Source organism: Maniola jurtina, chromosome 1 (genome assembly GCF_905333055.1).
Source record: "Maniola jurtina chromosome 1, ilManJurt1.1, whole genome shotgun sequence".
NCBI lineage: Eukaryota > Metazoa > Arthropoda > Insecta > Lepidoptera > Nymphalidae > Maniola > Maniola jurtina.
In genome coordinates, this window is record NC_060029.1 from 16795168 (window position 1) to 16819104 (window position 23937).

A 23937-nucleotide genomic window follows, 5' to 3' on the forward strand; every position below is an offset into this window, starting at 1 on the left:
ATGAAAAGACAATTGTGACAGATTGATATTTTGACCGTAGGTTCATTTTATTATGACGTAAGGGTCCGCTAATAAAGGATTTTTGGAAATTTCAATCCTAACAGGGATAAATGAGGCATGAAATTTGTATGAAAATCCTTTATGTTTCAAGTTTATTCATGAGATCGTGGAAATTTTTTAAGGGCGCCACATATTGTTCGACCACTTCGACTTGCCTTATTCAGAAAAGGTAGAGAATTTTACAATTTTGGTCAAGCACCTCTTTAAAAATTGCCACGATCTCTTGGACCATAATATGGATTACGATGCTTTGGAACTTTTTAACGTTAAAAACTTCTTTATTCATTACTATTAAAGCAAAATCTGAAATTGTCTGATTTAACTGACAAAATCAGTCAATTGCAAAACAATGGTATTGTAACATAGTGTAAGGTATTTTGGCGGATATTTTGCAGAAAATTAGTGAAACCTAATCTAGATAACCCAGAATTGTATTGCGCACGATCGTCTAATACTATAAAGGCGAAAGTTTATGTGTGTATGTATGTGTGTATGTTTGTTAGTCTTTCACGCAGAAACTACTAAACTGAAGTTTGTGCGTAAAATGGATAGTTGCAAGTTTCTGGTATATCGACTCGCTTGTCATCATCAAGCCATGCTGGCCCACTACTAAGCGCGGTCTCTTCTCAGAATAAGATGGATTCGGCCCTAGTCTACCACGCTGGCCAAATGCGGATTGCTAAACTACATTGACACGCTTCGGGAACCCTAAAAAGCTATGATGAGGTCTAAGTTGAGGCGCGCCCAGAATGTGGCTATTCACTCTTGTAGAAGGTATTTAGGTTATACCTACGTGACAGGAAACAGACGTCAGAAGGCCATTCCCGTTTCCACACCTTAGCGGTTCATATCAGAAATCTTGAGCAAAAATTCAATTGGTTCTCCCTCAATTTCAACTCAACTCAATGCAAGTTTCGTGATGGCATATGTTGATCAGATAAGGATGCCAACGTTCACTGTTTCTAGCTGTTCTGTGGTAGAATGGTGAAGGATGACAAGGTGAAGTTCTGGTTCTGGGTGGAAGGTAAAAGGATTAGTACTGTGATAATTGCAATGTAGCTTTCACGTTTAGGCTGAGATAGAGCGCATTTTGACTTTGCTCAGACTTAAGTTTAAGTTAAAAAGAGACAGATTTATATCAGCGATATAACGCTGTCTCGTTTTAACAGTGTCTTAAGTCAGACCTAAGTAAAAGTATACTCTATAGATCTCAGAATTAGTGTTAGAGGTGCAAATAGTCATTATACAGACTTATAAGTGGAAACAATGGAGAATAGCCATAATGTGGTGGACCCCGAGGCGGAGCGCTGCGTATGCGAGGGCGGGCCCACGCTCGCCGTGCTGAAGGACGTGCAGAGGGCCTACGAGGAAAAGATGGAGCTTATCAACAGGACTGGAGGCAGTCAAAAGTTGCAGGTATCCTCAATGATATAATATTTATTATTGAAGTGAAGCTTCGTACGTCTGGGATGGAAACCTATTTTTTAAAAATTTATTGACTAGCACTTGGCTGCAATCAGACTTGCTTGAAAGTGATGATGCAGCCTAAGGCGCCATCTCCACGGGCGAGAGTATCGCGGCGATAGTCTCGCCGTGCCGCCAAATCCGATATTAACTGTACGGGGTCTGTCTCTACAGGGCGATACAAGTGACTCTGGATGGATATAACGTCGCGGATTCGTCGCGTTTCGCGGCGATACTTTCACGTTACGCCACAGTTGAGAGTTCCAACAAAGCGTTGCGGTCACGTCACGCGGCGATCCGTTGCGGTCTCGTGGCGTATCGTTGCGAGTCGCGACGACACGCTGGCTGAATTATCGTTGTACCGTGGAGATTATCCGACGATAGTAGGACGACCTAGTCGCGATACTCTCGCCCGTGGAGATGGCGCCTTAGAGCTCGCTTGCCTAGAAGATGCCTATATTCATTGTTAACTTGAACATACCCATATTATTGGAAGGGAAAACTGATGCCGGGGGCGTTCCACATCCTAGCGGTTCGAATTAGAAACGAGGAGGCAAATCGCTTCGTGTCCGTGGAATTTATGGTGGCTCATATTGCCACAAGCTGTTGAATATGGTACAATTATGAGCAGTATAATAATATTGTCAATAGGAAACTCTTACAAAGGTTATGTCAAAGAGGTTACAATAGTAACCAGCCTCATTTCTGTCGCAGAAGCAGGTGGAACTGCTTCAGTCATGGGTCAGCGACCTGGTGAGCCAGAACACGCTGCTCACACGCACCGTCGAGGAGTTAGAGACAGAAGTCACATCTCGTCTATTACTTGAGCGACGCAGACACTCTGAGGTAAGTACCTGTAGTTTATGAACTCTTTGTTCAGTTATCTCTAATCTAGTTTGGACCTTTTTGGAAATCATAGGTACACCCACCATCCTGGCCTGATCCTGAATAAAAAGTAGCCTATGTCACTCTGCAGGTCTTTAACTATACCCATGCCAAAATAACATCGATTCGTTGTTCCGTTATGACGTGATTGAAGGACAAACCAACAACTTGCATAGTGAGACCACACCATTGAGATTGGTTGCCGCCGTGGCTAAAGTTCGGTTGGGAGGACATTATTATTATCCTGGAGATCCTTTGGCAATATCTACGCTTTACTATCAACCTAAAACATTTTATTTTATGTTCAAAAGGCGTTAAGTTTAACTTTGCAAACGTATAATCCATAAAAAAATATTAAAGAAATAGTGCACAATGGCAAATCAAGTCAAATTATCCTCAAAGTGAGCTATTTTAATTCCGAGTTATGCCAAGGTAAAAGTTTGCTCAAATCCAGTGATGTGTTTTTAACTACAACATAAGCGAAGTAAGGCGAATACCTAGTATGTTTGAAGTTTGAAGAAGAACAACCCTTCATCGTGCCTGAAGTATTTTTAAGAGATCTGGAAAACTTTAAAACAAAACAGACCCCTCGAGAAACATGCTAAGACCTTGAAAGTTGACCTAAGCCTTGTTGCATGAACAGATCGAGTGTGAACTTCGCGCAGAAGCGGCGGTCCTGCGCAAACGATTGTCTCGGAAGGACTCTGATCTTCGCGGACTTCTGGAGGTTTTGCGACGACTACGAGAGTTCGACTACTGCACCATTGACGGCATTCATTTCAACGAGATTACGGAGTCAGATATATTTGGTTCTGTATTATGGTGAGTTTACCAGTCACCTTTCTCTTTAATTTCCTTTATTATTATTGATAGGTACAATATAACATAGTAGGTACCTAACATTGTGTTTTTGAAAGTAGCTGCTAAGTTTCTTGCCAGCTTTGCTTATCTGCTTTTTGAACCGGTGATTTTGTTTGCGTAGCACAAGTGAAGTGCCACAAGTTGGCTTACTGAACCTAATTATACATATAAGTATTTTAGATTTTGTCCACATATAGATTTGCGAACGGACTGTGTTACCATTTTATTATGATGATCCAAAAATGACCATCAGAAATACATGATCTATATATTTATGACACTATAAATAGGTACAAGACAATTATTGGTTATTTTGACAGCATTGTTTTTATCTAGCGATGAATTATTGCCATTTTTGGTCGCTTATCCCTTCAACTTCTCTTTCAGGCTCTTATTGACCTATTTTTGTTGCTTCATGGTTAAAACTTGAATTACCTATATTATTATTTTCAATTAGAGAATTAAGCAATTTATTATGCCTTTGTTCCAGGTCTCACAGGGAGTTAGAGCAGGGCGACGTAAAACGAAACAGTTTGAAACCAGAGCGCGGCAAAAACAGTAAAAATTACAAATTCTTCTAGAGTATTTACCGATTTAATTTTTTGATATAATTTTTAACTTTTGGACGTGTTGCTTGTTATTGTATTAATATTTTATTGTTTTAGATCTATATTTTTGTAATAAATTGGAGAATTTTTGTAACATAACATTTTGTTTTAATTTTATGAATACCTTTCTAAGAATTTAGAAGTAAATCTTTTAGAAATAGAGTAGGTACTTATTACGAATGGAATCTGTGAAGAATGAATTTTCTCTTAAATAAGTAGGTATACCTATTTTAAAAGTTTTAAGATTTGTTTCACTTTTAAAACCATTTAAACAGTAGGGTAGGTATAGGAAGTCCAAAATCTGACGCTTAGGATACCTGAAATTATGAGAGATCTAATTTGATAATTTATATGATTCGTTCGCACGGCTTACAAGAGAATTTGTTGTAGAGGGATATGGACAAAAAGGCGTGTGGGAAAGTAAATGAGATGAAGGTGCTAAACGAGTCACTCAAAATGGAAAACGTTACTAAAGACAGGTAAATAATGCACCTTACTAAAAACTTAGTAGGTAGGTACAGCTTGCGCCATTTGAGTTGTAGTTGATTTCGAATTAGGTAAGGAATCTCCAATACACCTACGTCGTAAATGTTCAAAGAAGGGAGCAACAAACTAGCACGACAAGCTCTAGGCTGGAACGCCCAGGGAAGGGAGTCAGCCTAAATAAATCTTACTGTAAGGTTCCAGTGGATATTTCTTACTGTAAGGCCTGTGATAGCCTAGTGGTTAGAACGTCCGCCTCCTAATCGGAGGTCGGGGGTTCGATCCCGGGCACGCACCACTAACTTGCGTTTTAAGCAATTAAATATTACTTGCTTTAACGGCGAAGGAAAACATCGTGAGGAAACCTGCATGCCTGAGAGTTCTCCATGTTCTCAAAGGTGTGTGAAGTCTGCGAATCCGCATTGGGCTAGCGTGGCAGATTATAATATGGCCTAAGCCCTTCTCATTCTGAGAGGAGACCCGTACTCAGTAGTGGGGCGGAAATGGGTTGATCATGAAGGTTCCAGTGGAGGTCGTGAGGAATGAGGATAGAGATCAAATCATCCCTATCCTTACGAGCTCCGCCAAAATCGTCAAGGATGTAGCTCAAAGTCAAAACCACTACATGTAAACGATGTCTATCCCACCTACATATAAGGGACATAGGATCCATCCATAGGATCATGGACATCCCAATACTTATTTGATCAATGAAATAAGCACGCACTCAGCGTCGCCAGTAGTTAATTCATAATTGCCTTTTGAGATGCGTTTGAATAGCCACCTTGATTATATAAGGCGATACAGCTACTTTTGGGACTGCTTAAATTTTTTTGGTTGTTTCAGAGAGATAAAAAGATTGAATAAGGACATGCAACAATATGAGCAGACCATTTTAACGCTGAGAAATGAATTATCCAATAGCATGTACCATTCGCCGTTCGTATCAATTTTTTTTACAACTCTATACTTGCCTTGATAGTAGTAAAATGACGTAGGTAGCTAGCTACTGCACTCGATAGAGGAAAAATAGTGTAGAGCATTTGCTGCATTATGATACATTATAATGCAAGAAAATTCTTGCATTATAATATTCAAAGTCAAGGTAGAATTATTATATTATACTACTGGCTGATGCCAGCGACTTCGTCCGCGTGGTTTTACGTTTTTTGAAATCGCGTGGGAACTTTTTGATTTTCCGGAATAAAAAATAGCCTATGTTAATCTGGGATATTATTTGGAATGATATATCCAAATCGATTATTAGTTTTTGCGTGAAAAAGTAACACACGCACAAACTTTCGCCTTTATAATATTAGCGTGATTTAAGAAAGTTTTTTATCTCTATGTAAAATCTATTTTATTGCAGGGATGTGTCAAAGAAAGATGCTGAAGTTATGGTTGATATTTGCTGCTCAGGGACTCGAGAGGTAGGTACCTACCCATTCATGGCATGAATCACTCATAGTTTAACGAGTAGAATAGGTATGCTTATTGGTCCACACACATATCAGCAACTAACAGTTCTTTAAATCTACCGCTGAGCATATGAACATATTTTTATAGGAGTACGATTAGCCTAAAAATCTTATCCCATATCACCATAGCTTTCAACTTCTAAGCTTTCTCCATTTGGAAAGATAAGCAAAAGTAACTTTTTCTTCACTTTTGAAACTAAAACGAAAAGTGATGTAGCATAGAAAAGTTGTCTTTTGGTGGCAGCGATGTCGCGACGCAGAGCCTGTGAAGGAATACGGCGCGTTAGTGCGCAAGGACTCCGAGCTTTACCAGGAGCCTCTGCATCAGATGGAGGTCAGCATCAAGGTAGCATTCTTATACTACACTAGCTGATGCCCGCAGCTTCGCCCGCGTGGATTGGTTAGATCCCCTGCAGCATCAGGATTGAGGAGTTGGAATCCAAATTTTGTATGAAACAATGTCGCAAAGTTCCTCTATCGATTAAAAAAGAAATAACGCAAATCGGTTCAGAAATTTCGGAGATGTCGGTGTACATAGGTAGAAAAACACAACTCTCTTCTTGAAAGTCAGTTAAAAAAGTAGCCTATGTTACACCCTGGTCAATCCTCTACTTGTATGTGAAAATCCCGTTAAAATCGATTCAGCCGTTCCAAAGATTAGCCTTTTCAAACAGACAGACAGACAGACAAAATTTTTAAAAACGTGTGATTCAGTTATGGTATCGTTCAAATAACCATATGACCTTAATATGTGGTACTTATTTCGAAATTACAGACAGACACTCCAATTTTATTTATTAGTATATTAGTATAAGAAGATTAATCTTTACACATGGTGGGCGGTCTTCCAACTCTGCGCTTTCCGGTACGAGGTCATTCCAACCTTTACGTTTTTTTAACCCCCGACCCAAAAAGGGGGGTGTTATAAGTTTGACGTGTGTATCTGTGTACCTATCTGTCTGTGGCATCGTAGCTCCTAAACTAGTGAACCGATTTTAATTTAGTTTTTATTGTTTGAAAGATAGTTTATAGCTATAATCCAAGAAAATCGGTCCATTCTTTAGAAAGTTATCAGCCCTTTTCTAGTTACTGTAACCTTCACTTGTCGGGGGTGTTATAAATTTTTAATTTACACTTGTTGAACTATGTGTTCCCTGCCCATTGCCACTTCAGCTTTGGAACCCGTTGAACTATGTTGGTTACTCTTGTTGTTCTACGGATTTCCTCATTTCTGATTTGAATATGTAGAGAAATTCCAAGCATAGTAAACCACCCCCAAGGTGGACAAACAACATTAAGCGGAATCGTAGGGAACCGATGGATGGCGACAGCGCAAGACCGTGGCGTGTGGAAGCTCCTACAAAAGACCTATGCGAGTTGTGGATGTATATCGATTGATAATAATGATCCCGTTAGAAAACCAGTCTAAGCTGAATGGAAAGCCATTGACAATATTGAAAAGATAAATTATTGGATCAAATTCGGTACAAAGGTTTAGTGATTCTGTTGGCTTCTTCTTAATAGGATCCCTATGTAACTTTAGTATTAGTGCGGAATTTGCAAGCAGTGTTTACTTTTAAATTATTTAACATACTTACATCGTTATGCATGATAGAAAATTCTAGGTTGAATTCGCTGTGCACGTTTTTCACAGCCAATCAAGGGTCAGACTTTGCTTCCGATTACGATGAATACGTTTTTCTTACAGAATTGCGTGTCTGTTATGCTACGTTAGCCATACCTGTCGACTTGCTAATGTTCGACACAACGTGCGAAATAACCCAAAACAAATAAAGGAATACAGATTCTCCTGTTCAGCCGAGCAATGAAAACGTCCGCTCGCTTCGGCAAGTGAACGTGGCGCTGAGGGAGGAAATCCACGCGATGCAGCGCGTGTGCGCAGCGCTGGACGAGCAGTGCCACGTGGCCGCGTTGCGCGCGCAGTTCAAGGACGAGATCATACGGGAGATGAGGCAGCAGCTACGCAAGGCTAAGGCCAAGGTGATAAGAGCCGTGATAGCCTAGTGGTTAACATGTCCGCCTCATAATCGGAAGCTCGGTAGTTCGACCCCAAGCACGCACCTGTAACTTTTCGGAAGAAAATTTCCATGCCCGAAAGTTCTCCATAATGTTCCCAAATGTTGTGTACCTACTTACGTGAAGTCTACTCATCTGGACATGGCTTGCGTTGTTGTCATTCTGTTGTCGTTCTTCCCATTCTGAGAGGAGACTCTCAAAGTATGAAACAGTTAGGTATTACCTACATATAGACAAATGATTTTTTTACAAATCCAGCACATTAGTGCTGCTGTTTCCTCGTGGTTCATAATTTTGACTTAAGTTTCAGTGTATTATGTGTTTTCCAACAGCTCAAAGAAGTAACAGAATCAAACAGTCAGAAACTCCAGAAGGAAAGGGACAACGAGAACGAACGCAAAGCATGTGGATCTTTCGACTCCCTCACCATATCCTGTGTGCAGCAACAGCCGAGGAGGAAGCGTAGAGTTCGCCCCGAAATGGACACCAGTGCCAACTGGGACCGACGCTCCTACAATGCTTCAGGAGATGATATGTCCTTTAAAGATGAGTGATTTAGTTTGTTTACATTAAAATATATTCTATGTTAGCGCTTATTCCGTATTATTTGATGCTCTAGGATTTTATTACTAAGGTATACCTACGACAATCATTCATTGAACATTGTTCTAATATTTTCTACTTCTTTAGGAATTTCTGAAAATTGTTAAATTTAAATGATTTTAGTATAATCTAATGCGTCTTGACTTAGGTTGAAACTTGAAATCGATAGATCGCACTTTGAGTTTGCTTAGACTTAAGTCTCAGTTGAAACAAGACAGATTTATACCAGTCGTATAACGCTGGAGACAGTGTTATACGGCTGGCTGTTAAAACGAGAGTTTTAACAGTGTCTGAACAAAGTCAAATCAAAATCGAAGTCGCTCTATAGATCTAACCCTCAGAATTTAACGAGTATGAAGGTAAGCATCTAACCATTTTATTCCAATATGTGTTTGGACCAATATGCAACCTTTCATTCAGATTTCAATGATAATTATTATGCTTTTAAACTCTTCCTTAATATTGGATTCTATAATATTATGGTGTGTTTGGTTTAGCTTGAGATGGTAACTTCTACGCCTAATTTGAGTCACGAAAAGATGACCTTGGATGAAAGTAGGGAATCCGTCGTGGAACATGTGAGTTTTTCATTTAAACTTATTATTGTTATAAAGATGACTGTTTTTTCGCGTAGTTTACCGACGCTTTGAGCTCTCAGGTATATGGCAACTTGGCAAGTCAAACAATTTGTTTTCTCTTGCAGCCACCTTCGCCACCTCTTCTATTAACGGATAGCTCTTTAAATGAAAGTCACCATGAATTGTCACCTCGCTCTATATTACAACATCAACCTAAAAGCGAACCATCGGTCGTTGATAGAGGAGTGAAAAAGAAACCACAAGCAGATAAGAAAAGAAAAGATATCGGTAAAGAAGCAGAAAGTAATGACAATGGTCATTCAACTCTGATATTAATCGAAGCAATGGAATGTGATTGTGAAGATGAAAATCTAGTTGACAAAGAATCCCAAAATGAAAGAAAAGAAGCTTCAAAAGAAAATATAGATGGGAAAGAAAAGAGATTTGCAAAAGCCGCATCAAAAGCTAACATAGAAGCATCGACAGCTAATGAAAGAGCTGAAAATGGTGGTGCTCAGAATGATGGAATAGAATCCAAAAATCGTCACGTCTCTCTTGCGCAGATAACGGCTAAGCGGAGTGGAGATAACACTGGCAATTCATTCAGGAAAAAAGGGATAAGAAGAGATACTACTGCTGATAAGTGAGTAAAATTGTATTTTAAGTTGTAGATTAGCAAAACAATACTCTTTACCAACGATCTCATACCGTCTACTTATGTACCATTCCCACGTATCAATACCCATATTTATAAAAATGCAAAAGTGTGTATTTTCACAGGAAAACAAAGAAAACGAAGCATTCAAATGAAAGTGAAAGCTGTGATACTATGAAACTTAATGTAAGTATTCCGATTCGAACAAAAGAATTGATCAATTATTACCAACCAGTAACATAACCAATTTCTTGATTCCTGGCTGCTACTAAGAATTTATTGATAAAGACCCTTTAAATTTTTTGGCCCAGTCCGCCGGGTTTTGTACCCAAAACCTTAAGGTGATTTATGTAAGAAATATAATAGTATTGACGTAGATAAATGACATGAATCTAAAAACAAAATCTTTATACGTTCCGGAAAGGAGTGTGACATCGATGTTAGTAATGTTGATTTATTGGGCGTCTTTCCGACTTGGCACGCGGACAAATAATAAAGTTGATAGTCAAAGTTATGGGCCATGATATGACCTGTTTCCACTGTAGCAGCATGTTAGATAACCCGATTTTGGGTACACGTGAAGAGAAAAGCTGAGTTTCGTGAAATTTGGAAAGTTTTTCGAACAGTTACCAATTTCGAATTTAGCTAAAATCTTTTTCATTTATATTTTAGCTTAATACGGCATGGACCAACTAAGTATTTTTCATTGCTTCATGATAATTAGCCTTCCTTATTTCTGCATTTTTTTGTGATGCTAGTATTTATTTAGCAGAAAATTATCATCCGTTTTAATTGCGTAACAGCTTGTAAGTTAACCCAGCTCGTTCGATGACGAGTCTTGACAGCTTTTTTAATGAAAAACCGCTCTTTGTAATTGACAAATATCAGTATGTAAAATCTACTAAAATTCAGCAAGATATGATAACATTACATTGCACCGTCGATCAATAAATAATAATTTCTATCGCCCTAGTCCCGTCGTTGGTTGCAGTTGTTTGTTGATTTAGTAAAAAATATACCTACGCGATGAAAGTTGGCATCTAACTTACTCGTAAGTTTGTTACCAGTTTTCCATATTGTGCTGAATTTTAATGAGTCGTTCCTCTTCAGAGTATCTACCTATTCCTCGAATTTTCATCATGAGCGTACGTCTTCTTTAATGAGCGGGTGTGACGAAACATCCGTGTCATCGGAAGCCGTGATCACTTTGTAGTTGTGGCTAACGAACCGCATTCCGCGACGCTTTCCGCCAGACATACCTATTTCTTTCAGCCAAGACTGTTTTGTTTTGTAAAAAGTTTCGAATTCGTGGAATTATACTAATGAAAGTTGATGGCGCAAGACAAGATTAGAGATATAGGAACACTAGTTTCTTTAAATCCAAAAGACTCATTGATTATTTTTTATTGTCTCACCATCACCACTGTTTTGGACAATCAACGTTCTTATTAATTCTTATCGTCGGCCTTTCGCATCTAATCGATCCTTACCACCACTATCCGGATATCTTCGCTCCACTATTATTATCTGATGTTAATGATAAATCCATAAATCAGTGAATCTGTATGCCAAACACCGAATCATAATAGGTAGCTAAATCTCAATGAATACAACCGTCAAGGGCCTTGCCGCGAATGTTTCCAGACCATCCATCATTTGACATGACTTGACAATACAGCATTTGACATGACTTGACAATACAGCATTGTAAAGTCGAAATCTCCTGAGGATGTTCCGGTGTCGGGGCGAAACGTGCGTCGAGAGTAGTGGAAAAGTCTTGTGTGGTGTTGCATGTGAATGGTGGTGGCAGTGCTTGCTTGGGAACTTGGCTTTATTGCTTGGTTGGGGAGGTAAGCGGTGCTTAGCTTGTAACTGCATGTTTGACCATACAGATTTATCCTGTTGGCGGATTATAGCAAAATAATTTTTAACTGTTTCTTGCATCCATCATTTAGTTATAGATTGAATTTTTTGGCGAAATTAGGGCTTAGGTAGTAGGATTTAAGAGACCATCATCAGATACTAAAGGTAGAAGTGATATACTAAACTGAAAACATACCGTACACGCCGTATAGCAGGTCAGAGATCCCCACACAAGTAGGACAGAGCCCTTCCGTCACTCCAAATCAAAACGTCTATTTACAAAATAAGAATTGCTAAAAATAAGCGTCCAACCCCAGTGCATCTCTGAACGCAGACTCGATGCGTTGCGTTTACGTTCACGGATCATTGAAGCTTACGATAAAGTGGACATTATAAGTTGATTGTTTTGATTCAGAAGAGTTTTTTGCGTTTAAATTGGAATTGCTGAAGTAACACCAGTTTCTTAAATGTCAAAAATTCATTTAGTTGCTCTGGATGATTGATTGGTTTCCAATAAGTTTGAAAACTTTCTGGATTTAGGTGAAAAATTCATGAGAGAGTGGTAGAGATCGCGTATCTAATGTTTTTTTTTGGTTTTGGGACTAATTCTCTTTGAAGGTCTTCCTTCAGTCTACTACCACTAAATATAAAAGGCAATAAGCGTCTAGGGGCCTATTAATTAGGTTCCTACTATAGTTTATGACAAATTAAGTAGGCCTAAATACATTTAAATAGTAACTGTAAATCTTGTAACTGAAGTGGCGTAGTGCATTTACTGGCGAGTGTTAGGCGTTTGTTTACAAATATTGAGAACGGCTGATGTTTATTTACACGTTGCCGGCAAAATGATGTTCAACGGACTCTTGGTGTGTGGGGACTCTGACACAAGTGATTTTACCAAAGTGAGTTTTCCTGAGCATTTCGCATTTTGTTTGGAGAAAAATTGAATCATATTTTTAAGCAAATTGTGAAGACATTTAGTCACATCTAATTTTAATTTCTCTAAGACGTTTTTCTGTAGAGTACCCATTGACTGGTTTTGACTAAAGGATGTCCATCAAATCAGTGTAATTTAAAAGACATTCATATTATATCTTGTAACGTTGTTGTAAAGCCGTTGAACCCAACTTCTGTCCCGAGCTTGATCTCTCTCCGATCGTGGTCTCCGGTTCCATCCGAAGTTCCATCCCACCGCTGACGACGGAGCACAGGGGACCGTCAACACCTCGTTACTCCGCCAGTGGATGTCCGCTGCAGCAGACCCACCATTGGGACACTACGCGCCCCCAAACAACGTTAGAGGCATGCCGGAACCACAGCATGCCAACCAACCCGAGGACCACACTGTGAACCACGGATCTCCCCGTCTGCATCTTCCACTGGTCCCTCTCCACGTTCCCCATACTCAACATCTCCCTCGCCCGTCACCAAACTGGAAGGCGATAAACCGGTGGGGTAGCGAGTCATTGGATGGGTGATGAAACCACCCAATCACCCAACCACCCAACACAGCCACACCCTCCACCCCTGAGCGGAACTTATAATTATTTGTTAAGTTAGTGAGCATAGTTTCGGAGGAAAAGTAGATGCATTAGGTATAAGTAGGTAGTTATATCATTAAAACGGTTTGTCCAATACAATCATCAAAGATTTTTTTTTGTTTTAGGAGAGTTTAGGAGCCCACAGCGTGGCCGACAGTAGTGCAAGCGAGGCTGCGCGGGCGCACTCTCTCGAGACCAAACTCCTAGCCACTATGCAGATAGTAAGTGTAACTTTAGGTATTAAGTATTAGATGATTGCGCTCAATGGGTGGCCGATATTTATAGCTTTCGAACTGTCTGTAGTAGAAGTTATCTGTTGCATTGATTAAAGATGAAATTATTGAAGATACTTTACTAGAAGCTTTCTTTTAAAAAATCCTCTGGCCTAAGGTTGCCTGAAAAAGATCGCTATTTTAGCGATAAGGCAACAGGCAGCCTGATCGCTAAAATAGCGATCTTCATTGTTCATATCTATTACCTACATTTTTTGTATAACATAGTATATTTTTATGGTGAACAATAATGTAAGCAAGGTTTATACTCTGTCCAAAGAGTTTACGTTGTCTACATAGTACATACTCTTACAAGTAGGTACCGCCTACTTTTCAAGTAGAAGTTCAGTGCATCCCTTCATATACCCCCAGCCCCAAGTAGCTACCTGATGGTGATTTTCAAAATCTTGGAGAACGCTTACGAACCTATCTGAAAAGCCACCAAGACATTTGTTTAATTTTTCTGGTTTCTATCTCTTGGTTTTTCGACTATTTACTGACTGTTCCTTAAAAAGCTAAAACCACGCATGAAGTCGAGATCACTGGCCATCAGATGTATCAATTTTATTAATTAAGTAGTTGTGAGCACAACAGCCAAATAATATCTGAAATCTGAACCCTTTTAATACGGGCTTTATTTAGAGGTTGCTTAATTATAACTGCTCCAAACTAATCTCCACTAAGCCCATTAAATATCCATAGCTAATGATTGTGTTCTTATAATACCGAGGGGGGATTGGCCGCTTAAGTGTTGGGCAACATCCGCTGGTGTATCCCTTGCTGCATCGAAATAAATATCAGATACTCCTCCAAACTCTACCGGATACAAGCGTGGACAGGTGCTGAGTTCGGTGACTTTTTTTTTGTTGTGTTTTTTGGTTTGTACGATGTAGTGTAGAAACCAAAGGAGTATGGGCTTAACGAAGACTGCCATACCCCTTCCAGGTTAGCCCGCTTCCATTTTAGACTGTATCATCACTTGCCTACCATTGATGAGATTGCAGCCAAGGGCTAACTTGTATCTGAATTAACCCGCTCACTTGCCAACCTGTCGCGAACTTATTTTAACATTCTTTTATATTTACTTATTAAGTTATGAGAATGACAATTTTTACGAATATTCTCTACATCTGACGCACTAGGTAGTATCTTCGTTGTAGATTCTTTAGTAATGCGTGACAAGCTTCAGCAAGGATACTACGATAACTTAGGTACTTTCATGGCTTAATAATATCGTAATTTGGTTTTGAAAAGAACAGCCGCCGAGTTTCTTGCTGGTTCTTCTCCATAGGAAAGGCGCATGGATACGAGTGAGCGGGACGAGAGATAATGTGAGAACGTTGATTCGTGACGCGTGACGATTTACGGTTCAGTAATCAGTTTTTTCCATTTACCTAGGTGTCTAATCCAAATGTCCGTTATTTTAAACTGATTAGGCATGCCTTGAAAGAAAAAAAAATCGCGTCTATTTTTTTCTATTGTATTGTATTATTTTGTCAGCTGAAGAACAAAGAGGAAACGGTGCGGGTCCAGGCCGAGAGTCTGGCGCTGGCCGAGGCGCGCATCGCCGCCCTCACCGCCAAAGCACACAAACACCAGGCGCAGCAAACCGCCGTAAGTTATGTCAACTAGAACATTGCCATACCTCTTTACAACCTTTTATTTAACTTGCAATGTTTGTATGCTAGTTTTCTTGCTTAGGTCAAATCTTGCAAGCTGGTTTAGAATCACTTCCTAATGTTAGTAGAACTTATAAAATACTTGAAGAAGCTTGTCGAAGGAAAATCACGAAGTAATAGCAATAAAGTTTGAATTTTTTTATTCTTCTCGGTATCGGCTAGTTATTCCGAACCAGCGGTTGCATTTGACGATTCAAAAGTACCTACTTGTAAAAGTTTGATTGAATATTTTTTTTTAATTAAGTACGTTTAATAGTTTATTGTCTTCGATCACAGAGGTATGATATACTTTCGATAGTCGAAATATATTTCATAACTCGAAGTCGTCGGCGTGTACTAAGGCTGGTAAGGTGTACTGTTTTTAACTGTAGTGGTTTGTTTCAGTTGTTTACTACTCGGAGTTCGTCGGCCGGGTGTCATATCGAGATGACTGATGTGTCGTCCGCGGCCGACCTGCAGGTAGGTAGGGCGTAGGGTGCTATTTCAGTGAGACTATTTTAAACGCGTTGTTTTGACACGTGCATGTCACGTGCAACAGTTTTTGATGTATGAGACATGTTAGTTGAAGTTTACTTAAAAGGTTTAAAGAAAATGACTCATAAGGCACAAATCTCGAAGTGACCATACTTTATCCTAAGCGGTAATGGTCTCTTCTAGAACCACCGCTGCTTCGAAAATAAGAATTCATAAAACAGAAAAGGAGATAAAAAGACAAAACTAAAATCATGACTTGTTTTAGGAATTAAAAATAGCCGCTATAATTTTTTTTTAAAGTTAAATAAAAAGTATTTTACTACCAGAAATATTTTTTTTGGCTTTTATTTTATTTGGAAAACCGACAGCTTAATAAAACGAAATAGGTAGTCTTAAAATTAACTGACTTAAAGCTAATAACAGGTTTTCACAGGTAGAATACATTCTATTGTCACCGCAAAGTCAAAGATGTCTTGACTCTTAGTCTTGACGAATTCCAATTTAATATTGTCGAATGAAATTAAAAAAAAAAGCTTTTATGTCGCGAGTTGTGAGACTACGATCGGAGAAATTTTCAAAGGACATAATATTGTGTTAAGTCGTTAATATTTTATTTGAATATGACCACTTTTAAGTTTTAAGACTAATAATAATAAAGATGGCGGGGTGAATTTTAGGTCATGGACCACAAAATCGTGAACACCCTGCGAGACAACCTGTCTGTGATCGAAGAGCTGTATCGGGAGTGTTTTTATGAAGTGAGTATAAACTGCAGAAGCTATTTATTGAGTTGAGCGATTATAAATATGAGTAAGTAAAAATGAGACGTGATAACCCAGCGGTTAAAAAGTTCGCCTCCTATTAGAGAGGTCGAGGGTTCAACCCGCACTTGTAGATTTAATATAACGGGGAAGGAAGACATTGTGAGGAAACCTTCATACCTCTCGTTCTCCATAATGTTCTCAATGGTGTGCGAAGTCTGCCAATCCGTACTTTAACAGCTTGGTGGAATATGATCAAACGCTTATCAATTATTATCACTCTGAAAGTAGACCCGTGCGATGCGTGCGTGCGATTTAGCGGGCGATGAGTTACGATGAAGTAAATGTCAAATTTTCTCTAAAATACCAACTCAAAATCGAAAATTACATCATGTACCTAGCGAACCTAGAATGATATTAAAAAAATCCGTTTCCACAGTCAGCAAAACAAGAGGAGCTCATAACAATGCTACGAAGGTCGTATCTGGACATGCGTCTGATGGAGCGACAGAAATCCGAGCAGATTGGTCGCTTACAGAACACTGTTCATTCTCAGAGATGTTCATTGGAACGATGTCAGGTGAGGAGAGTACAGTATGTTATTGAAGTCTATTCTTTAGGCGTGACTTAGAGTAACTTAGGCCTTTTTTTCGGACGAAGTAATAATATTCAAACATCACTTCTGCCGAAAATTTCGACTTTAAAGCAAATACTTCAAAGCAAGAGTGAATAGGTATGTATCTTCTAGGCAAGCGCGTTCCAACCTAAGCCTCATCATTGCTTTTATAAGCACGAATGCCGTCAAACGCAAGCCTAACACGCATTAAAAAAATGTCCGCCAAACAGAATAGCTGTTTTGAGGTCGCCATCTTTTATCGTAGTGGTACCAAGTACAGTCAGTATCCATAGAAATAAAAACTGCGCACATTCAATAATAATAAGTATAATAATGCGCCCATGGAATAATAATATAATGGCTTTCTTTGCTTTGTTTCAGGATATTGCAATGGAAGTAGAGAATTTAAAATCGGAGATAACTAACTTCTTGAACAGTTCGCAGAACAATGACTCGGTACAAACTTGAAACAATCTAACGACACTAACGTTTGGTGTGATCTTCTAGTACTTACTAATGATTTCCATAGAACTGGTGTGTTAATTTTAAAAAGAACAGAGTTCAAACCATTGGTATTTCTAAAAAAAATTAAGTCTCAAAGTTGCATATCGATAACTTTAAGTAAATTCGGTTAGAAATAAGTTATTTAATCTTAAAAAAGAATAATCGATGCACGAAACTCCATTATTGAAATTTTATTCAAATTGAAACGTTATTCGAATTGAAACGTTTTTTATTGAAATAAACTTTTAAAAAGTGCTTTCAAATCTTCAAGAGGTTCTATCATTGGGTCGGAACACACGCATTACCGAGAAGAAACGGCTAGAAACTCGGCGGTTGCTCTTTTCATTTTAAAAAATTCAAATTAGGTACTAAGTTTATAAGCCATGTGTAAATAAGTAGGGAGTCAAATCCATGGGGATTCGTATAATGTTTGATTGTTTATTATGCTTTTTGTAAGAGGTACTTTTAAATACAATTTTGTATTAGACATAGCGTATTAATTTTGAGGTCAGGTATCCTACCTCATTTTCTTGCTTTGTGTGTTTTAATAAATAAAAACCTTTTGAACAAGTTTATATTGTTGTTTTGATTGGGCTTAGGGTGTGTGGGAGCGCGAGGACTGTGTGGGGGACGTGGCGGAGGATTTGCGCGTCATCGCCCACCAGCTGCTGCGGTTACGAGACATGCTCAATGTATGTTATTCGCATGCATAGCATGCTGCATGTTGGAGCTTTAACTCTCCTTTTGCATGCCGTTGTTTGGTTTTTCTTTGTATTGTAATTCTACCTTGTGTGGCGTGTTATAAAAATTTTCAGCTGGGCTCAAATTCCCAAGGTTTTATTTTAATTTTTGACGTGACAACGTCTTATAATTCGATAGAGCCGGCTGCACGCACGAAAAAACATGACTCATGCGGCGTTACCTCGCTCTGAGGTAACGCCGCATGAGTCGTTCCATGTAAGGCTTGAAGTGCAAGTGAGAGCGCGGAACGAGCGACAAAGAAGCACAATCGGCCTTTGTTGTCACGTTCAACTATCGTCAGTAAACCGACTTTACAGACAACCAATTTTTTATTTATTTTATGGACATACACAGTACAATTTATTAAATAACTGGCAATACAACACCCAAACCATAACTGTCCCCAATCAAACATGTGTAAATGTTAAACAACTTAATATGTTCAGAACTAAATAATCGGGTATACCACGCGTGGATATAAAAACTGGCCAAGTGCGAGTCAGACTCGCGCACCGAGGGTTCCGGGTACTCGTACAAAAAAAAATGTTCGTTAAACCAAGTTGTGTGTGTGGACTGATTTGCCACATGTAAAATAGTTTTTAGTTCTGACTTCGTAATTAATTATTTGCTAATTAAATAAAAAATTACTTACAGACTGACTGCACGTGTGGATTGGAAGAAGAAAATATGAAGCTCAAGAAAATTAACGAAACGATGGAGGTACAAAACGTCCCTACCCTATCTATCTACCTTATTCATACAATGGACAGTTAATTTTGTTTCCTCGAGTAAATGACCCGAAGTGGGCATCTAACGTTCTGTATCTAAGGTATTCTAATAGAATTCCTTGAAGCCTTTTGATGATTTCAAAATCATTAATTATACATAATAAGTTATCACTTATCATGTACCTATACAGGTACCTAATGTATATCTCTAACAGCTGTTGGGTCTAAAATTTGAGATTTTGCCTGTACATTGGTTCTGTACAATTTAAAACCTCACCATGATTTTCAGATAGGTTTTAACGATTACAGATACAAATAGGTGAGCTGCGTCAACGGATCAATGACCTAGAAGAATCCTTGGACACTAAAAATAATATGAATCAACAGTACCAAGCAAGAATTCATGAGAAGGAACAAGAGGTATCACCTTTTGAGAAAATTTGTTCTTCTTCTATAAGTTGTAGTTTTTAACGAATCGGCTTAATTCAATTAAATCCAATTCAAAATATTTTTATTCAATTAGACTTTTGAATCGTCAAAAACATCTACCACTGGTTCATAATGCCTTTCCTACCGAGAAGAAGAAAGAAATTCGGCGGTTGCTCTTTTATCATTCACATAATATCATATCATAGAGGTATGGATTCCACCTTACTTAGATTGAATTTACACTTACCATTAGGTGAGATCACATCTAATGGCCAGCTTGCCATCGAATAAAAAAATTATGGAAATGTTATTTTTATGCCGTGTGGCACATATTTTGATGAATGTTGGTTCTAATTCCTATTTTTCGTAATATGCAAGCTGCAACACGTGCGAGCTGAGCTGGAAGCCAATTCGCGAGAGCAGGACAACACGTGTGATGCCCTCAACTGCAAATTGAAACAAATGGAAGGTAAGACCAGACACATTCATTCAGCTTTAAGGTAGGTACTTTGTATCAATGTATAATTTAATTCAGATTTGCATTCAGTGACCCAAAATTAAGTCGGCGGTTCAAACCCCACCCGTTGCACTATTGTCGTACCTACTCCTAACACAGCTTTGCGCTTAGTTGGAGGGGAAAGGGGAATATTAGTCATTATTGCATGTTAGCATGGCTAATATACTTAATCTTTATTAAAAAAAATAGGCACCTACTTTTTTTGTTTGCCAGCTCCTCATTTATTTGTTCTGTTACTTAATGAATGCAGCGGCCCTGAAGGACAAGTCATCGGAGTTGCTGAGCGTGAAGCAGCAGTGCGCGGCGCAGGAGGCGGCCGTGAAGGCGCTGCGCGAGGAACTCAATAGAGCTGATGTGATGGCGCAGGAGGTAAGTGAGGGAGGAGTATTTTTATATAAATAAGAGCATGTTCGCCTGTGGTCTTTTTCGGATCAATATTTTGATATGGTAAATTTTAGGGTGGAGCCATACTTGCGCACGCGCACGAACCACGCATCGAACGCCTGTCATGAACGCGTACATAATTTTTGTACTACCCACTTTCAAAAACTCACGAACAGATGCACGCCGTGACCCATGACTCTACGTTTTCTAACATGAGGTGTTATATCCACAGAGCGGGCAAGTGCGTGAGGAAGTGTCGTGCCTGTCCTCACAGGTGGCGCAGTGGCGCGAGCAGCTGTCGACCACGAGGCGTCGGCTGCGGGCCTTGGAGGCCGAACTGCAACGCGCCAGGGAACATTGTCGACATCTGGCCACACATTACAGGTAATATTAAGGCTGATCTTGCACGCAACGCGCATCATTAGAACAATGTGCCGACGAATCTAATCGCGAAAATAGATGAATGCCCTTGCTCTCGTTTGATTGAAGCCAATCAGGCTGATTTATCGAAAAGTAAGCAACAAAAAATGCGACCATCCTCATCGGATTCCAAAGTACCGTGTACTGGGAGCGAAGAGAACCAAAAGATGCTGCATTCAACCATTCAGAGCTTATTGCAACACTGTTAGTAATCTCTCCAAACAGTTAAGAGATCTTATGTGCAAGTTAGAAAAATTTAATAAATAGAACATCACAAATAAATGTGGACGTGTGGGTTCACGAGTTGTTTGCGTGCACATGTTCGTGAGTTTTTGGGAGTGATGATTAGCGTTCCGACATACAGTATGTACAGAGACAATGATGCGTCCGTAGATGTTCGATGCGCGTTGTGTGCACAGTTCGTGTGCGTGCGCCAATGTGGATTTACATTTAACAGTGAGAATCCGTGAATGTTGGCATCCATGTGTGGTCGACAACCAATCTACTCGCACTAAAAGTGCGAATTAACTGCGAAAGTGCGAAGTGTTGAGTTTCAACGTTTCTGCTTGTTTCGAAGAATTTTGTAAATTCGCTAGCGTTTGCGTAAAATGTGGTTCAGCTCCAATAGTCACTTGAAAAATTGGAATTTCTTAGCTTATCGCCACCCCTCCTTTACTTTACATTACTTATGGGTTAAATTTTATTCTTGCTTGCAAGTTTAAATTAAAAGTTACTTAAAGTAGTTGTTTGTTCAACAGGGAAAAAGCTCAGTTAGCTGAGGAGCTTCAGAGTCAGCTGGAAGAGGCACAGAGTCGAGGCACGGAACTGTGCGGGGAGGCGAGGCGCGCGGTCTGCGGTGTGAGGCACTGGCTGCACAAGCAGAGGCAGAAAAACAGGTCATACATTTAAACTTGGTAACGATATTAAAATAAATATGCGGTGTGATGCCGTGTAGAAACCAAAGGGGTATGGGTTTAATAAAAACTGCCACACCCCTTCCAGGTTAGCCCGCTTCCATCTTAGACTGCATCATCACTTACCATCAGGTGAGATCGCAGTCAAGGGTAAACTTGTATAAGAATAAAAAAAATTGGCCTACACCCGATACTCGTTTCATTCTCTGGAAGTTTAGTTTTCTAAAGGTTTCACTTATACCACCTTGAACTGCACACGCGTTCTTTTTGGCATCTTTGCATTTACACATCAAACTTACTAGTGCTGAAGCGTAGATAAGTTCATTCTAAATTCATATCATGATCCTCCATTTTACAGGGAACTAGAGGAAAAGATAAAACAGCAAGAAATATTGATACAAACATTACAACGAGGCGCGAGCAATCCCTCAGAACATACCGACATCAATGAGAACGAACCGTGTTGTTCCAAACATCTAACACGCGTTGAAGCGAGACGCAGCGATCACAGTTTTGTGAGTGCGAGCGAGACGGGCTGCTCTAAATGTGCGTCGAGAAAAACAATTATTCTAAGGACGAGTGAGAGCGAGATAGCCAGCAGTCCCGCCCCTCCCACTCCACCGAGACGGTTGTTGAGAAAGAAACCTTTCTGTGGAGATATCGTAAGTGTTGAAAAGCTATTATTAGCTTATTGGCCATTTTAGGGTTCCGTAGCCGAAGGACGCTAACGGCATCCTTTACTAAGCCCCTGGTGTGAGCTGTCCGTCCGTCTATCTGTCTGTCAGCGCGTCTCTCATGATTTGTGATAGGTAGAGAGTTGAAATGTTCAGAGAATGTATTTCTAGACCTGTAGTTTGGGTCGAATTAGCTGAAGGAATTGATCTGTTGAAACACAAACATATGTGAAGTATTTGTACAGCGTTGCCAGTGGCCGAGCACGCGCGAATCGTCTGCGCAGCGTCCCGCACGCAGCGACGCGAGCGTCAGCGTGCGACTCTCCAGCGACCGCCTGTCTTCCTACACGGCTACGCCTACCGTACGTATTCTAGTAGGTAATATTTTCTGTAGGCTCAGGATACCCCGCTAATGTTGATAGAATTCGTGCATCAAAAGATTTCAGAGGTAATGTAAAAAGTTCAAGGGGCGGACACACAAATTTCTGAAAGGCCGGTTAACGCGTTGGCGGTTCCTCTGGTACTGCAAATATTCATAGGCGGCGGTAATCACACATCAGGTGACCCACCTGCTCGTTTGCTAGCTATTCGCCGAGTTTCTTGATGGTCCTTCTCGGTAGAAACGGCATTGCGAACCAGTGGTAAATTATTTTGACGATTCAAAAACACTTGTAAAAGTCTACTTGAATAAAAATATATGTTCTATTCTATTCTACTTTTATGCGATAGAAATAGAGGCGTTTGTAAAACTTTGGACCACTGAATTGCGAGCTGAATTGCACTTTATTGCGTCGTAACAAGTACCTATTTGTTTTAATTTAACCTAATGAGCCTTCTATATCTGTAAAGTACTGTTTTGTTATGTTTTCTTTGGTAATACATATTTCATATTTTAATAAAGATGTGTGTAAAATGTTTGTTTCAGGGAGAAATGTCACAAACGGACGAGCTTCTGGAACGAGTGGAGAGAGCACACGAAGCTCTCGCGGAAGCGCACCAACGATGGTCGCGAGGCGCGGCCGGCAGGGACGTCGATAGATAGACAAGACACAGTAGCCATAGATATAGTCAATACCTGTCTTATTGCTTCCACAACAGCTGCTTTAAATAGAACATTCAAAAGTGGTGTGACTCATCGGGAAAATAAAATTCCTCTTGTGTCATATTGTGACTCAAGAGGATTTTTTCTTGAGTCACATTGTGATTTAAGAGGATTTTTCTTGTGTCACATTGTGACTCGAGAAGAATTTTCCCCCGTTGTGTCAGTGTTACTCACGGGAGTGTGACTCAACGGGATCAACCCAACAAACAGCTAGGCTCACAACCCGTCCTCGAAAATCCCATAACCATTAGATATCGTAGGATACGCCATGGAAACGAAGCTTCTTGCTTACTCATAAGGTGCAATGCGCTTTGTGCGTGAGATGGGATTATTCACCGCGTTCGTTTATTCATCTCATTTTTACGAACTAGATAATGCGATTTCATCCACGTGGATTAAAATATTTAAATTTCCGTGGAAACTTTGATTTTGCGGTATAAAAAGTATCCTATGTCTTTCCTGGGATGCAAGCTACCTCTGTACCAAACGGCAAAATCAGTTCAATGGATGGACGGACTATGGAAACTGCCTCAACTAAAGAATATAATGTAAGAATTTTGGAAAAGTTGTATTTTAATTTACTACAACTAATTTAGTTTTTGAGTC

General features: G+C 39.6%; 1 protein-coding gene across 1 annotated transcript; it reads left to right on the forward strand.

Moving 5' to 3' along the window:
- The first annotated feature begins 334 nt into the window (after positions 1-334).
- On the forward strand, positions 335-23425 carry LOC123864565 (nucleoprotein TPR-like). Its single transcript, XM_045905119.1, has 25 exons — positions 335-491; positions 1268-1476; positions 2239-2370; positions 4269-4357; positions 5208-5300; positions 5731-5791; positions 8977-9057; positions 9183-9700; positions 9838-9898; positions 13242-13337; positions 14889-15002; positions 15452-15526; positions 16219-16299; positions 16742-16882; positions 17300-17374; positions 18022-18114; positions 18818-18883; positions 19201-19311; positions 19699-19789; positions 20088-20206; positions 20454-20605; positions 21400-21537; positions 21914-22217; positions 22475-22591; positions 23155-23425. Exons 2-25 carry the CDS (start codon positions 1327-1329, stop codon positions 23269-23271), a joined length of 3075 nt encoding a protein of 1024 aa, XP_045761075.1. The 5' UTR covers positions 335-491; positions 1268-1326; the 3' UTR covers positions 23272-23425.
- Positions 23426-23937: the final 512 nt, after the last annotated feature.